The sequence below is a fragment of the Gossypium raimondii genome, chromosome 9 (genome assembly GCF_025698545.1).
Source record: "Gossypium raimondii isolate GPD5lz chromosome 9, ASM2569854v1, whole genome shotgun sequence".
Lineage (NCBI taxonomy): Eukaryota > Viridiplantae > Streptophyta > Magnoliopsida > Malvales > Malvaceae > Gossypium > Gossypium raimondii.
In genome coordinates this window covers 47592463-47607713 of record NC_068573.1, presented here as the reverse complement: position 1 = coordinate 47607713, position 15251 = coordinate 47592463, and the positions used below count along the sequence as shown (strand labels likewise).

The following is a 15251-nucleotide window of genomic DNA, read 5'->3' as shown; positions in this document are numbered from 1 at the left end:
TCCACCACTCTACTGTCAAAGCATTATCACTTCGCCACTTCCAGTTACAGATACAACCATGATTCCCCTCTGCAACAAAGCTTGTCCGAATCCTGACCGTACCACGTGAAGGGATGTGGCATCTCGATAAAAAAAGACTCAAAATATTTTGTCTTCTTTAATTTGCACACTCGTCACCTTGCATGTCAATGTCTTCAACACGTTTATGGAGATTTGCATGCAAAAACATCACCTTCCACAGTTCCACCTTCCATAAATACATTACCGGTCTTTGCCATTACCATCGTGCACTAAAAAATACAGAGCTTATAGTAATCATGGTGAGGAACAAGTCAGTTTTCGTAGTTTTGCTCTTTTCTCTTTTCCTTTCCTTTGGCTTGCTTTGCTCTGCCAAAGACTTCCCCGGCAGAAGAAGCGAGGATGATCCTCAACAGAGGTACGAGGACTGCCGGAAGCGATGCCAATTGGAGACACGTGGACAAACGGAGCAAGACAAGTGTGAAGACAGGTGTGAAACGCAGTTTAAGGAGGAGCAGCAGCGTGACGGAGAAGATCCTCAGAGGAGATACCAGGATTGCCGACAACACTGCCAACAGGAAGAAAGAAGGCTGCGTCCACATTGCGAACAAAGCTGCCGGGAACAATACGAGAAACAGCAGCAGCAGCAGCCTGACAAGCGATTCAAGGAGTGTCAACAGCGTTGCCAATGGCAAGAGCAAAGGCCCGAACGGAAGCAACAATGTGTGAAGGAATGCAGGGAACAGTACCAAGAGGATCCATGGAAGGGAGAGAGAGAAAACAAGTGGAGAGAAGAAGAAGAAGAGGAAAGTGACGAAGGAGAGCAACAACAAAGGAACAACCCTTACTACTTCCATCGCAGATCGTTCCAAGAACGATTCAGGGAAGAACATGGCAATTTCAGAGTCCTCCAGAGGTTTGCTGACAAACATCATTTACTTAGGGGCATCAACGAGTTCCGCATTGCCATTTTAGAAGCAAACCCCAACACTTTCGTTCTCCCACACCATTGTGACGCGGAGAAAATTTACGTTGTCACTAACGGTGAATACTCTATTTTTGCTCTTCCCTTTTATTAACATATATAATATATCACCATTAACTAAAACATGGTAAATTATTTACTTTCTCAGGAAGAGGAACAATTACGTTCGTGACACATGAAAACAAAGAGTCATACAATGTAGTTCCTGGAGTTGTAGTAAGAATTCCAGCAGGAAGCACTGTGTACTTGGCGAACCAAGACAACAGGGAAAAGCTAACCATAGCAGTGCTCCACCGACCTGTCAATAACCCTGGACAATTCCAGGTATTTTACCTTTAAAACATTCAGAAACTTATTAGTAATATATAAAGTTATTAACCCCTTTTATCTGTATTTTGCTGCAGAAATTCTTCCCTGCTGGACAGGAAAATCCTCAGTCATACTTACGAATCTTCAGCCGTGAAATTCTTGAGGCTGTCTTCAATGTATTATTCTTTGAACTAATTATTATTTTTTGTTTTTTTAAATAAAATTCAATTATTCATTGATTCATTCATGTTTTGTCGTATTAGACACGAAGTGAGCTGCTAGACGAGCTGTTTGGTGGGAGGCAAAGCCATCGAAGGCAGCAGGGACAGGGAATGTTCCGTAAAGCCAGCCAAGAACAAATAAGGGCATTGAGCCAAGGAGCTACTTCACCAAGGGGGAAAGGTAGCGAGGGATACGCCTTCAACTTATTGAGCCAAACCCCTCGCTACTCCAACCAAAACGGCCGCTTTTACGAGGCTTGCCCTCGTAATTTCCAGCAGCAACTCCGAGAAGTGGATTCCTCCGTTGTTGCCTTCGAAATAAACAAAGTACTTAAGAGCCAAACAACCCTTTCTTTCCCTCCTTAATTCCATTACAATACATCTCTTCACACTAATCAAAATCATCCCTTTTTTTTACAGGGATCGATCTTCGTACCGCACTACAATTCAAAGGCTACATTCGTGGTCCTCGTCACCGAAGGAAACGGCCACGTCGAAATGGTCTGCCCTCACCTTTCTAGGCAGAGCTCACACTGGTCCTCCCGAGAGGAAGAAGAACAAGAAGAACAAGAAGATGAAAGGAGAAGTGGACAATACAAGAGAGTGAGAGCCCAGTTATCAACCGGTGACCTATTTGTAGTCCCAGCAGGCCATCCAGTCACATTCGTTGCCTCCCAAAACGAGGACCTAGGATTGCTCGGGTTCGGACTCTACAACGGCCAAGACAACAAGAGGATCTTCGTGGCTGGGAAAACCAACAATGTGAGACAATGGGATCGCCAGGCCAAGGAGCTGGCGTTTGGGGTGGAGTCAAGGTTGGTGGATGAGGTATTCAACAACAACCCGCAAGAATCTTACTTCGTGTCTGGACAGAGTCGGCGTGGATTTGATGAGAGGAGGGGAAGTAATAACCCCTTATCGCCGTTCCTGGACTTTGCACGCTTGTTCTAAGTAGTAGTTTTGTAAGGCATGTAATGGTGGAATAAAATAAGGGTGGCCTATGTAAAGAGGAAGAGCCTTGTTTTGTTGTGTGTTTTGGAGTCCTTTTGTTTCAAGGAATAAAATAAGAGGGAAATCTTTACTTTTTCCTTTAACATAATCTTGTGTTTTCCCTTTTATTAAAATAAATAAATAAATAATCAGATAGATTATATTTAGAGTGATAAAATTCAGATTAAATTGGTTAAAAGTTGGTTTTATTTAAAGACTGCATGGGCTATTGTTTAACAATGCACATTATTGTATGGAAAATCTGGGAACAAAGGAACTCCATTATTGTCAGTTCAGGTGATTTTAATGCTGGATCTAGGCAAGTACACTTTGGAGGGTGGTGAGAAGAAAGATTTGCTGGACCAAATTGAATATGGATGGCTGTAATTGGAGGCTTGCTTCGAGACAGAAATGGAACTTGGATCATGGGCTTCTCACGCAGCGTAGCATTGGAGCTTGGAGTTATGGGGTTGTGTCTATGAAGGTTTAAAAACTAGGCTGGAACAAATGACTGATACTTGAGGTTGACAACATCAGGATATAAGTTTCCTAAGTTTATGTATTATTGATGAAATATAAGATGCTACTTGTTGAAAACTATAGTAATATATTTATTGTTAATAGAATGATTTTTAAATATCTTCATTTAAATTTAATTATAAAAATATATAAATATAAATATATTTTATTATTTTATTATTTTATTATTTTTTAAAAAAAAGAATATAAAAATTTTGAATTCGCTTAGTCGAGCTAGGCTTGGGATCTTTTTAAAATCGAGTCTTAATCCGACCTTGCAAATAGCACCGCGTGTTACAATAAACCAAGTGTTCTTTCTATGACCAAACAGCCCTCGATCTTTCCCCAAAATTCCCCATTTTCCCACTCTAAGAACAACTTTTTCTTCAAGGCAGTTCTACTAACTTATATTAGCTTTAAAAGCCTCAAAATCAAACCTCAAAAAAAGAAGAAGTGAAAATGGAGTGCGTGTTCGGCTTCGTAGGCAATGGCTTTGCCGTAGTGGCGGCGGACACATCGGCGGTTCACAGCATCCTCGTCCACAAATCCAACGAAGACAAGATCATGGTCCTCGATTCTCACAAACTCATCGCCGCCAGCGGTGAATCCGGTGACAGGTTTCCCCCTTTTTCTTTCTCTCCCTATAAATCTACGTATATACTTCCCTGTTTTCCTTTCCTCCTATATAACCTTTTTTCCTTTTCCCTAGAGTGCAATTCACGGAGTATATACAGAAAAACGTGGCTTTGTATCAGTTTCGCAATGGTATTCCTTTGACAACTGCCGCCGCTGCCAATTTCACTCGCGGTGAGCTTGCCACTGCATTAAGGAAGGTATCGATACTAGTCATATATATAGTTTCAATTAAGGGTTATGCTCTTTAATTGCAATTTACTTGCTTGTGGAAATTTTACCGGCGAAGAGTAATGAATCTATGTGGAATACAATATTTGTTAGGGTTTGCACTAGTTTCAAATGATGTATTGTGCGTTGGGATTGAAATATTAGCTATAATCTGTGTTTTACCTCTGCTTGATTTCTCATTATGGTGATATTCCATAATTGAAGAAGCTTCCGGTTTGGAAACTATTTGTATAGAACAATGCTGGAAGGGTTAGATGAGTTAGAATTGGAAGCAAAGTGGTTTGATATAGCTTTACCATGCCCTGAAATGTGCGACGATTGGTGTAGCCTGATATGTGCTTTGGTCCCTCTTTTACCAGAACCGATTGCAATCACTTCTTTGCTTGATTTACAGCATAGGACATTGAACTAGTACCTAAGATAAGCATATGTTATGTTAAAGCCAATTTTTTTTTGGGATTCCTGGGTGATGGTAACTACTTTTGGGGCCAGCTGAGTTATTGAGTGCTTAGCTAAACCACAGGAAGTTTTGAAGTTGCTCGGCTATCATTTCCTTTGCTTACTTAAACATTTAGTGTTAACCTGTGGATTTGTTTTTTGGTGCAAAGTTTGGATGCTACCTCACTAAGAGACTGTCTTATTCATCTTGGCTTCAAGGTTTTATTTGGCCTTCTATCTCTACCCAGTGTTGTCAAGAGCACATGGGGCACTCTAGTGTTAGAACCCTTATATTGCCCAAGACACAAAGCACAAAAAAAGCACTTGACTGAGTAAATGCGCAATTTTATGTCTTTGTGTATATATAAAGCTTGAGGCATGTAATTATGATAATAAACTCTAAAGAGTGATGCAATTTATCTATAAAACATGCAAAGCTTTCTTTTATTTTTATTGGCCAATATGCTTGATTCCCTTACGGTCCCATATTTGTTGTCGAGTTCTCCAATACTGGAAGTAGAGGTTTTGATTTATGGGTTTGGCTCCACTCAATTACTTTTTCATCTATTAATATCCAATGCATGTTTAATCACCATTCACAAGTTGATTTTCACATTTAATAGATGGGTCCTACCATTTGAATGGTGATAATCATTGTATTGGATATTAATGGATGAAAAAGTAATGGAGTGGATCTTAGCCCTTGATTAATTCCCTTTTCTTACTAATAAATGTATATCCAGTGAAAATGTTTTTTAAAAAAAATTAAATTAAAGGGAACTTTAAAAGTATGCTTATGCACATCAAGCATGTGCCTGATCAAATGCACCTGGCCTGAAGAGATCTGAGGCTCTTTTATCTTTTGACGCTAAGATGGAATGCCTAGGTCCATCCCTTGGCAATACTAGTGGCACCTTCACTGAGATTTTGTGTCTGGTTTGTGGGTCTTCTAGTTAGTGGTTTCCCATTCCATATGTTTTTGAATGAGATTCCTGTAAAGGTATTCTTTTCAGCCGAGAAAAGATGGGTTACATCTTGTATTAAACAATCTAGGAAAATATTCCTTCAGATTTCCACTAGACAATCAGCTGTGCTTGCTCGAACTAAAATTTTTTGAGCTTGAAATTTATAATGAAATATGTAAGCTTGTTATAGGATTCAAAGAGGAGTTGATGCTTTTATGGCACGAGACCATTACCATATGACATTTTATTTCAATTTAAGGTGTAGTTTCTGATAGAACTTCTTGTCAAGCTTTATGGATTAATTGCTGTTGTTTTGGATAGGAAGATCAGATTAGAATAAGGCCAAGGAATTTTGAAAGTACAATTACAATACTCTGTGTTTTTTTTTTGGAGTTCCAATGATGACTCTTGGCACATGTAGTTTCTTTTCAAATCTCTGTTGATCTTTGTTGCTGCCATGCTTGATGCTCAATGCACTTATTGGTCTTTGCGGTTCTTGGATCTTGCAAATCTAGTTTTGAAGTTCCTTATTAGATTGCCTATGCATATTTTCCTTCTAGCAGTGAGTTTATTATTATTATTTATTTCTTGTCCTGTCTGACATGAGAATGCTGAATTAAGGTCTCTGCTCACCCGCCTGTTCGTCTTACTATCATTATTATTAACAATGGCATTTGGTTTTTTATAGAACCCATACTTCGTGAACATTCTTCTTGCTGGCTACGACAAAGAGACAGGCCCCTCACTTTACTACATCGACTACATCGCTACACTTCACAAAGTTGATAAGGGAGCATTCGGGTACGGATCCTATTTTTCTCTCTCTATGATGGACAGGCACTACCACAGCGGCATGACTGTGGAAGAAGCCATCGACTTGGTAGATAAATGCATAATGGAGATAAGGTCACGACTTGTTGTGGCACCTCCAAACTTTGTTATCAAGATCGTCGACAAAGATGGAGCGAGGGAGTATGCCTGGCGTGAATCCGTCAAGGATGCTGCAGTTGCTTCAGCTTGAAAGATTTTTATCCTTGATTTGCTCTTTCATAATGAATGTTTTAATTTGCATTTTAACAACAGGAAACAGTATGTTTGACTTGAGCAGCCAAACCTTTTATATTAAAAACTAAATTGTTGCTGTGATGGTGTTCGAAATCTGGGGATGTAGGGATACTGTATTTGATTAAAATATGCCATTAGTCTCTATACTTCTCAAAAAATTAAAATTTAAGCTTTGTATTTTTTCAGGAATTTAGTCTTTTTACCTTTCAGATTTCACAATTCAAATTCTACTTTTAAATGTTGTTTAACTTTTTTTTAATTTGTTAGTGTGATATTATGAAATAAAAAAAACTTACTTGATAGTCATATAATTTTTAAAAAGAAGATATAATTAATTTGAATTTTAAAAATATTAATATTAATGGTTAGACTTGAATTTTAAAATTTGAAAATAGAAAAATTATTTTTAAAATAAAAATAAAGAAGTTAACATTTAAACTTTCAAAAGAGTACAGAAATTTGTGGCTGCCACATCTTAACCAATGTATTTTGAGATGGAAATTTTTATGGAGAGCAAAAGATCTTTGAATTATGTTTCTAATCTCTTAGTAGCATATTTTTATATTTGAGTTCTATTAATTTATTGGTAAAAGAAAAGGATTGCCACACATTTTTATTTATTAAATTAGATAAAATAGATTATTCAATTGTTATTTTGAAATTATAGATTCACATAAAAAAATTTGAAGTTTAAAATAATTAGATTCAAATTTTTTACAAATTATTAATAATATTATTATCAATATAATATAATTTTTACAGTTATATATTACATATACAAATAATTTTATTAATATTTTAAAATGAGGAGGCTTCAACAACCCATATTTAAAATCATTTAAATTTATATTTTAATTATAAAATATCCCAATATTCTAAATTTATTCATTTATATTACTTTTGGTTACTTACTGGATATACCAAATTAAGTTTCTCGCTTTCTATATAAATTGATTGTTTTCACGCTCGAAAATATCACTTACATATATTAAACTTCTATGATAATTACCCAGGTGTTAAAAGAAAAGAAAAAAAACCCTTTTTTTGTATATTTGAAGATCATCTCTTCCAATTTTGTCAAAAGAAAAAAAGATCATCTCTTCCAAGGATCTCCCTGAAAGGTTATATAGCTCCCTCATTCTGGTATGTATTTTTAAGATTTATTCCTTTTAACTTGCTTTGATATATCTTAGCTAGTAGAATAATAAATGCATATTTCATATCTGAATCCAATAATAAAGTATCGAGTTTTTGAGGGCTGAAATTTAATTTTGATAATTGGAATTTTATAAGGGTCTTGGTCAGGAACGAAGTTAGAAAATTATTTTAGGGAGGGTCAAAATTAAATTGTAATTTTTACAATAGTAAAAATATAATTTCATCATTTTAACAACCTATATCTTTATAATTTTTAAAGAATTAAATAAATTTTTTTATCAATTTTAGAGGATTAAAATATAATTTAAAATTTTAAAAAATTTAAAGGATCTAAATAAATTTTTTTATTTAGGGGCAGCCCCTAGCTACGCCCCCCGGACTTGGTAGACAAAGGATTATTGCATAAAGGTAGAGAAGCTTTGGCATGTTATTTGTCTCACTATTTATGTTAAGATCACAACAGGATTGGATGAATTCGGTTTTTAAAAAAGATTTCAATTTCATGAAAGAACAAAATTAAAAAGAAAATTTATTTATTAAAAAAAACTAGGAGAGAAACTCCTATAAATTTCCCCTACAAAAAAAAATAGATACAATTAAAAATCAAAGAAAATTTAAAACTCATTTTATTTTAATTTCATTACTAAAAATAGAAAATTTTTGGACCCCTTCACAAGCCAATTGGTGAGTGTCATAATAACCAATAGGGTTTAGCCACGTCAGTTCTAATTATTAGTTAATACATTCATCAAAATGGAAATTAACTGTCTCTATCACTGAGAAAGCCAATTGGCTAAAAGAGTCATATCAGCCAATGGGATTTATTAGTAAGAATAAATAAAATATGTAAGAAGAAATTTTCTCTGTAAAATTTGTCAACTATATCTATGAGTTCCTTTTAATAGTTTGAATCAGGGTATTTAAAAATATCGAAAAGAATTTTAAATTTCAAATTAATTGAATCAGAGTTAATTTTGAATTTTAAATGATTTGCATTAACACGAATAACTCGATTCAAATTTTGAGTTCAAGTTAAGTTGAATTTCACAATTGAATAATGGTGTAAATACCTTTTAGTCCCTATCAACTTTGAAAATAAATAAATTGGTTTTCTCTCAACAAAATTACCAAATAATTCAAAATATTTATAAAATTTCAAATTTTATATTTTTAAAAATTATAAAATTTTTAAAAATTATAAAATTTTATAAAATAATAATTTTAGAGACCTAATTAATGATTCAAATTTATCATACTCAAGTATCTTATTATTATTATTATTATTATTATTATTATTATTATTTTGCTTTGAAAATTATTTTAAATATATATGATTTCAAATTTATGTGCTCTAACATAAAATTAGTCATTCTGTAACAATATTTTTATTTAACATGTTTAATTTTTTAATTTAACTTGAATAATTTCACTCAATTTGACTATATTTGAAAAAAAATTAAATTGAGTTAGGATGATAAAATAGGACTTGTGAACTTGATTAACTCAAAGTTTTTCACTTGATTCGATCGAACTCTCACCCTAATTCTAATTGTACTCTCAATTTCCCCATTATCCGTATTTTTAAAATTTAATCATTCTCTTTTAGTATCTTATTTGATTTAAACATTAAAATTAAAATTAAATTAATAACAACTTTAATTTATTTTTGTTGAAGTTAATTTAAATCCAATAAATAAAGGGATTAAATTAAAAAACTAAAAACTAGAGGATTGAAAGAAAAATTAAACCTTTAATATCTAAATTGTTTATACCATTTTTAATTAAAATTTACATTTTTATACTTTATTTTAAGTGATAGATAAGTGAAACTAACTTCCTCGTCTGTTTATGAATTCCCTGTTTTTGCCAAAAAATGAAATATATGAACCTATGTGTTTTTTTATTATTTGCAGCTTGTAGGGCAAAATCTGCTGATTGTGATGGGTCATATTATTTTTATTTTCCTTAAAAATTGTCTCTTTCATTTATTTTAATTAAAAAACTTTAAAAAACTGAATTCAAGGTTCATTTGATTTCTCTGCATTTAAAAAAAAGGAAAACCTCTCATTCATATGGTAGTTTCTAGCTTTGGTTTATGATTCACTGAGGTGAGTTCTTTTTCCTTTTTTTTTTTTTTTACCCATAGAGTAGTTCATGCTAACGTACTCTAAATGTTTATAATTTTGGCACAGTGAATTTGAATAATATTTTTTTCTAATTTTTTCTACATTGTCACTATCTTGTTTCTGGGTTTTGTTAATTTCTGCTTTGTGACCTTGTTTTTGCTTTTGATCATGAATTTTAGATGATCGTTATTGCCTATGATTCACGTACTGTACTATCTATCTATCTATCTATGATTGTATTATGTTGCATTGCAAAAATTGAAATGCTGGGTTTCTTTTTCTCTTTTTTTTTTATGACATTTGAAAATGCTTAAACTTGATTATCATCCTGCTTTATTTATGCATTCGTGTTAATTTCGTGTATTTTGTTGCGTCATAATCGTGTTTAAAAGTGTTATTTTATCGGTATATATATATATATGGTGGTGTACTGTATCTTACGAGTGTGTTCCTGCTTGTATAAGGGGTTTTTTAATGATTGCAGATTTGTGGATTTTGTTGCAAAGCAGTTCTTCCCTTTCTAGTTAGTGATGGGAACAGTTGGTGACAAATCCGATGATGAGTATTCGGTCATCGGGGACAAACGCGAAATCAATTTCATCGATTATGCAAACAACAAATCTGTTTTTGATTACAATCATGAGGGGGGTCCTCTCATAATTTCTGCACCATTCCCATTCTCGAAAGGGAATCCTCAATCTGTATTCGTGGGAGCAACTGCATTTGATTTGATCAGTATCGAAAACACCACTAGTGAACCGGTTGAGTTGTGGACTAAAATTTACGCATCAACGCCTAAGGATTCTTTCGTTCTTTCTTTGATGAAACCCCCGTCGGCAAATTCTGAAGACGATATGAGCCAAGGGTTTGTCGAGCTTTTCGATTTAGAGGACCGAATGATACAGCCTGGAGAGACTTTAACCATTTGGTTGTCTTGCAAAGCAAAGGAAATTGGCTTGCATACTACCATAGTGCATTTTGATGTGGAGGGTGAAAGATTGGAAAGAATGGTCTTTCTCTTGGTTGAAGATAAGATCTCACAATCTTTGGCTTCTAAGAAGCCATATTCCAGAGCTCAAAGAAAGAAGCAATTTCCAGTGGATGAATTTGTTACAGGGCCACGCCCGGTAAGGGCAATGGGTCGAGGTGTTCGAAATAGGCTTCTCCCATATGACATTCCGAAGGATATTAGAGAACTGGTCGAGAATAAGCAGACTACTGATGCTATTAAAGCAGGTCTTACAAGGGATAATTATGTATCTTACTTCAAACATCTCTTAATCTTGGAAGAGTTACAACTCGAGGTAATTCTAACCTTCGGTAGCTTAGATGGTTGATATTCGTGTTACAAAACTGAGAAATTCCCTTTTTTTGGCTTCAGGAGGACATGAGGGCCTATAACATGGAGAATATCAACATGAGGAAGAAAGGGAATTATTTATCACTTCAGGTCCCTGGGCTCGCTGAAAAAAGGCCTTCCCTTGTCCATGGAGATCATATTTTTGCTAAACTTGCATGTGAAGATGCTAGTGGATCAGGCAGAGTTTATGAGGTCTGCTTTACACGAAAAATACTATATGCTTTATCCTTTTATCATTGAAGTACTTCCTCTTTGGCTTAAGTGAGAATTTATCTCGGTATCTTCTGTTGTATACTCTTTCCCTTGTGTTCATTTAGTCTTTCCAGTCCCATGGCCTCTATTTCTTTTGGAGAATTTCTGTCTTTCTGACAAGTGAATGTGGTGATTTTCAGGGTTGTATCCATCGGGTAGAAGCTGATGAAGTGTACTTGAAGTTTGCACCAGAATTTCACTCGAATCACATAGATGAGAATCTTTATAATGTGCAGTTCACCTATAACCGAATCAATATGCGGAGGCAATACCAGGCCATTGATGCAGCAAAAAGCCTAAATGTAAGTCTCCTTTTTCCATCTGGGTCACCCAAAAGTAGGGTGATTGAAACCACTCCACTAGTGCCCATATGTTGTACACTTAACGAGGAGCAGATGTGTTCAATTGAGATGATCCTTGGCTGCAAAGGAGGACCTCCTTATGTGATTTTTGGGCCACCAGGTACAGGGAAGACCATGACAATAGTGGAGGCAATCCTCCAGCTCTACTCAACCCAAAAATCTTCTCGAATTCTTGTGTGTGCACCTTCAAATAGCGCGGCTGATTTCATACTAGAGAGACTCCTTAATGAGGAGTCTGTTGAGATTAAAGAGAATGAAATATTCAGACTAAATGCAGCTACACGACCATATTACGACGTCAACCCGGATTTTCTCCGGTTTTGCTTCTTTGATGAGCTTGTTTTCAAATGTCCTCCACTTAGTGTTCTCGCCTGCTACAGAATCATCATCTCAACTTACATGAGTTCCTCCCTTCTGTATGCAGAAAGTGTTGGTAAAGGCCATTTCTCTCATATTTTCTTGGATGAGTCAGGTCAAGCTTCAGAGCCAGAAAGCATGATCCCTGTAGCGAACCTTTGCCGAAGAGAGACTGTTGTTGTTCTTGCTGGGGATCCAAAGCAGTTAGGTCCAGTTATATACTCCAAAGAAGCCGAGAATTTTGGACTGGGGAAGTCATACTTAGAAAGGTTGTTTGAACACGAGTTTTATTCTAATGGCAATGAAAACTATGTGACAAAACTGGTTAGAAACTATCGATGTCACCCAGAGATCCTCTATCTCCCTTCACTTCTCTTCTACAATGATGAATTGATCCCTTGCAAAGATGACATAGGTTCATTATTGAACTCAGTAAAGTTTCTTCCTAATAAGGACTACCCTGTTTTTTTCTTTGGTATACAAGGTTGTGATGAGAGGGAAGGAAGTAATCCATCATGGTTCAATCGGATTGAAGCCAGCAAGGTTGTAGAAATTGTTAGTAGTTTGACAGCAAGTGGGATTCTGAACGAGAAAGATATCGGGGTGATAACCCCCTATAGGCAGCAAGTCCTTAAACTAATGAAGGCCTTCGAGAATCTCGACATACCAGATGTCAAGGTTGGCACCGTCGAACAATTTCAAGGCCAAGAACGAAAAGTTATCATTATATCTACCGTCCGATCAACAATCAAACACAATGAGTTCGACAGAACCCACTGTCTCGGGTTTTTGAGCAATCCTAGAAGGTTTAATGTGGCGGTTACTCGCGCCATAGCTTTACTTGTTATTGTTGGAAATCCTCACATAATTTCCAAGGTACCAATCTTCACTTGTGATTATCATCTAATGTCTACAACCAAAGGCTTTTAATCATTGATAATAAATGAATGGCAGGACCCTTACTGGAGTCAGCTTATATGGCGTTGTGCCGATCATAACTCTTACCAGGGTTGTGCTCTGCCTGAAAGGCAAGAGTATGAAGATGATGCAGAAGTTTCAACTCCGGAGGATTGTCGGATCGATGATGAAAACAGCATTGCTGAAATGTGGGGTGAAGATACCAAGGAAATTGGAAATCTCATTCCTTTCACGGATGAAGCCGAGTGGTCCGATGGGTGGAAATGAAATACACGCATCCTACAATGGTTCTTTTGCTTTTTTATGCTTTTGTTTTCACAGTAGCAAATGTGATGAACTTACCTGTTCACTTCAAGAGACAGTACGACGGCATAGTGGTAAAAGCAAACGAAAAGAGGAGAGATCTTCATACACTGTTACCATCTGTTTTTGATGATGTTTTTCTGCTAATAAAACTCTTTCCATCATATCATTTTGCTGATTACAAAGTGTTTATCGTATCAGTAAGTATAATCGAATGAAATCGGGAAAATCTTAGCTACTGTCAGACCAAGAATGAATGTAGATTAAGCAGAAAAATCACCATTCCAAGTAGGAACCAAGTAATATGCTTGTAAATCTGGTTTGTTGCAGAAGAAAAAACAGCTTCTTCTACTGAGGAACTTGGCGGTGTTAGCGACTTGACCGCAGATTCTGGGGGTGAGCTTGTTGAATCATTATCTAAACCTGTAGAATAGTTTTCATAAGGATTCTACCACCAATAACAGATCACTGATAAGGCCATTGCCTTGATATGCTTTTGGTATCGGCCTTTTACCAGTTTTAAAATCAGGTCTATCTTTAAAACAAATAATTTAGGCTTATATTTGGTCAATCTACAAGCAAGAACGCTGCAAATGAACATTTCCTTTTAGGTAATCTTTTATTACAGCCATGGAAGAACAAAATGCAAGGTTGGCCGGTTGGACGGGAACCAGCTGGTACACTAGTCTAGAGTAAGGGAAAGAACTGACTGACCTGCAAACCGGTTGAACCAAGTTTTATACTTTTTAATATATTTTACTTTTCAAAAATTTTATAAATTTTTAAATGATTTATTTAATTAAAACCAGTCTGATCATTGAATTAGTCTGATCGAGAACTACTAAGGTAGTAAGGTTTGACCGCCGATTCGGTTCCAAGAGGAGAAAAAATAAAAAAGAAAAGATATTCGGACTTTACTTACGAGAATTGAATGGTTTCAATATCCCTGAATCTGTGGTGCTTGGCAATGGCGGCAGCGCTGGTGCACCTAATGCATAATACTAATTAAGAATTGCATAATTACATCAATCAAAGCGTTAAATAACTATTTTTTCTTTTAATCAAAAGATTAAAATGGCCTTGAACCTGATGAAATTCTTAATCCGGAAATCCGTGAATTAAACAATTGGGTTTAAGAAAAGATGAAAAACCTGAAGAGCAGAGCGAGTCTAGAGAAGCAACGCCGTTCTTGGCCATGCAAAAGGAAGACAGTGAAGCAACCCTTTCTCTGTTCAACGGAAACCCAAAGATCCGCGGCTGCCGGAGGATGTAACAGAAACAGTAACCGTCGCCGGATTCGAAAGCAGAATTGAAGACGTCGCAGCACTGTGGAGCAACTGAGTCTGTGGCGTTGTTTGGTGGGTCTGATACAAAGGGCAGGCAAGGCGAAAACGCCACCAGCTCCTCCACGCAGCCTGGTTGCTGGGGTGCTGGTGGAAGTGGCTGCGCCGCCACACCAAGGAGGAGCAATATGAAGATGTTCGCTGCCATGGCGGTGAGAGGAAGTGAGAGACGGTTGATTATGGTAGTTAAAAATCTGTTAGGGAGAGGGTATTTAAGTAAATTGGAAATGAATATGGCGGGAATGGCCGTTAGTGAGGGGCCTAATAAATCATTTTAGTTAATTAGGTTAAATTGCGGTTACATCCTTATTGTATACTCAATTTGGATATTTAGTCTCTATACTTTAATTTATCATAATCTGATCCTCTTATTACTGTTAATCTTAGGGTAAACCACACTCGCAATCACCCAACTATTAGCATATTTATGTTTTGGTCACCCATCTCCAAAAATTTCAGATTTAGTCATTAACATTATTGACATTTAATATTTTGATCTCTCCTTTGTTAAATTATTATTTGGATGCTGACATGATCTATTTTATTTACATAATAACAAATTTAGCTCTACAATAATTACAGATTCTATCAATTTGGTCTTAATTCTAAAAAATCAACAAATTTAACCCTACAATGTTTGCAGATTCTATCAAATTGATCCTAATTCTAAAAATTCAACAAATTTAACCCTTAAATTT

At 35.7% G+C, this 15251-nt stretch overlaps 4 protein-coding genes across 4 annotated transcripts; 3 read left to right on the top strand and 1 right to left on the bottom strand.

Annotated features, from left to right (window-relative positions):
- Positions 1 to 282: 282 nt before the first annotated feature.
- On the top strand, positions 283 to 2632 carry LOC105797759 (vicilin GC72-A). Its single transcript, XM_012627683.2, has 5 exons — positions 283 to 1062; positions 1152 to 1327; positions 1408 to 1488; positions 1576 to 1860; positions 1954 to 2632. The coding sequence occupies exons 1-5, from the start codon at positions 318 to 320 to the stop codon at positions 2482 to 2484; spliced, it is 1818 nt and encodes a 605-aa protein (XP_012483137.2). The 5' UTR covers positions 283 to 317; the 3' UTR covers positions 2485 to 2632.
- Positions 2633 to 3447: 815 nt separating this feature from the next.
- Positions 3448 to 6516, top strand: LOC105800533 (proteasome subunit beta type-2-A). Its single transcript, XM_012631728.2, has 3 exons — positions 3448 to 3659; positions 3752 to 3875; positions 5998 to 6516. The coding sequence occupies exons 1-3, from the start codon at positions 3502 to 3504 to the stop codon at positions 6328 to 6330; spliced, it is 615 nt and encodes a 204-aa protein (XP_012487182.1). The 5' UTR covers positions 3448 to 3501; the 3' UTR covers positions 6331 to 6516.
- A 3034-nt stretch (positions 6517 to 9550) lies between these two features.
- Positions 9551 to 13429, top strand: LOC105800532 (probable RNA helicase SDE3). Its single transcript, XM_012631727.2, has 5 exons — positions 9551 to 9640; positions 10143 to 10962; positions 11040 to 11210; positions 11411 to 12865; positions 12944 to 13429. The coding sequence occupies exons 2-5, from the start codon at positions 10189 to 10191 to the stop codon at positions 13172 to 13174; spliced, it is 2631 nt and encodes an 876-aa protein (XP_012487181.1). The 5' UTR covers positions 9551 to 9640; positions 10143 to 10188; the 3' UTR covers positions 13175 to 13429.
- Positions 13259 to 14701, bottom strand: LOC105800534 (non-specific lipid transfer protein GPI-anchored 25). Its single transcript, XM_012631729.2, has 4 exons — positions 14362 to 14701; positions 14133 to 14198; positions 13491 to 13633; positions 13259 to 13384 (listed from the first exon to the last, which is right to left on the bottom strand). The coding sequence occupies exons 1-4, from the start codon at positions 14699 to 14701 to the stop codon at positions 13259 to 13261; spliced, it is 675 nt and encodes a 224-aa protein (XP_012487183.2).
- Between the last annotated feature and the right edge of the window lie 550 nt (positions 14702 to 15251).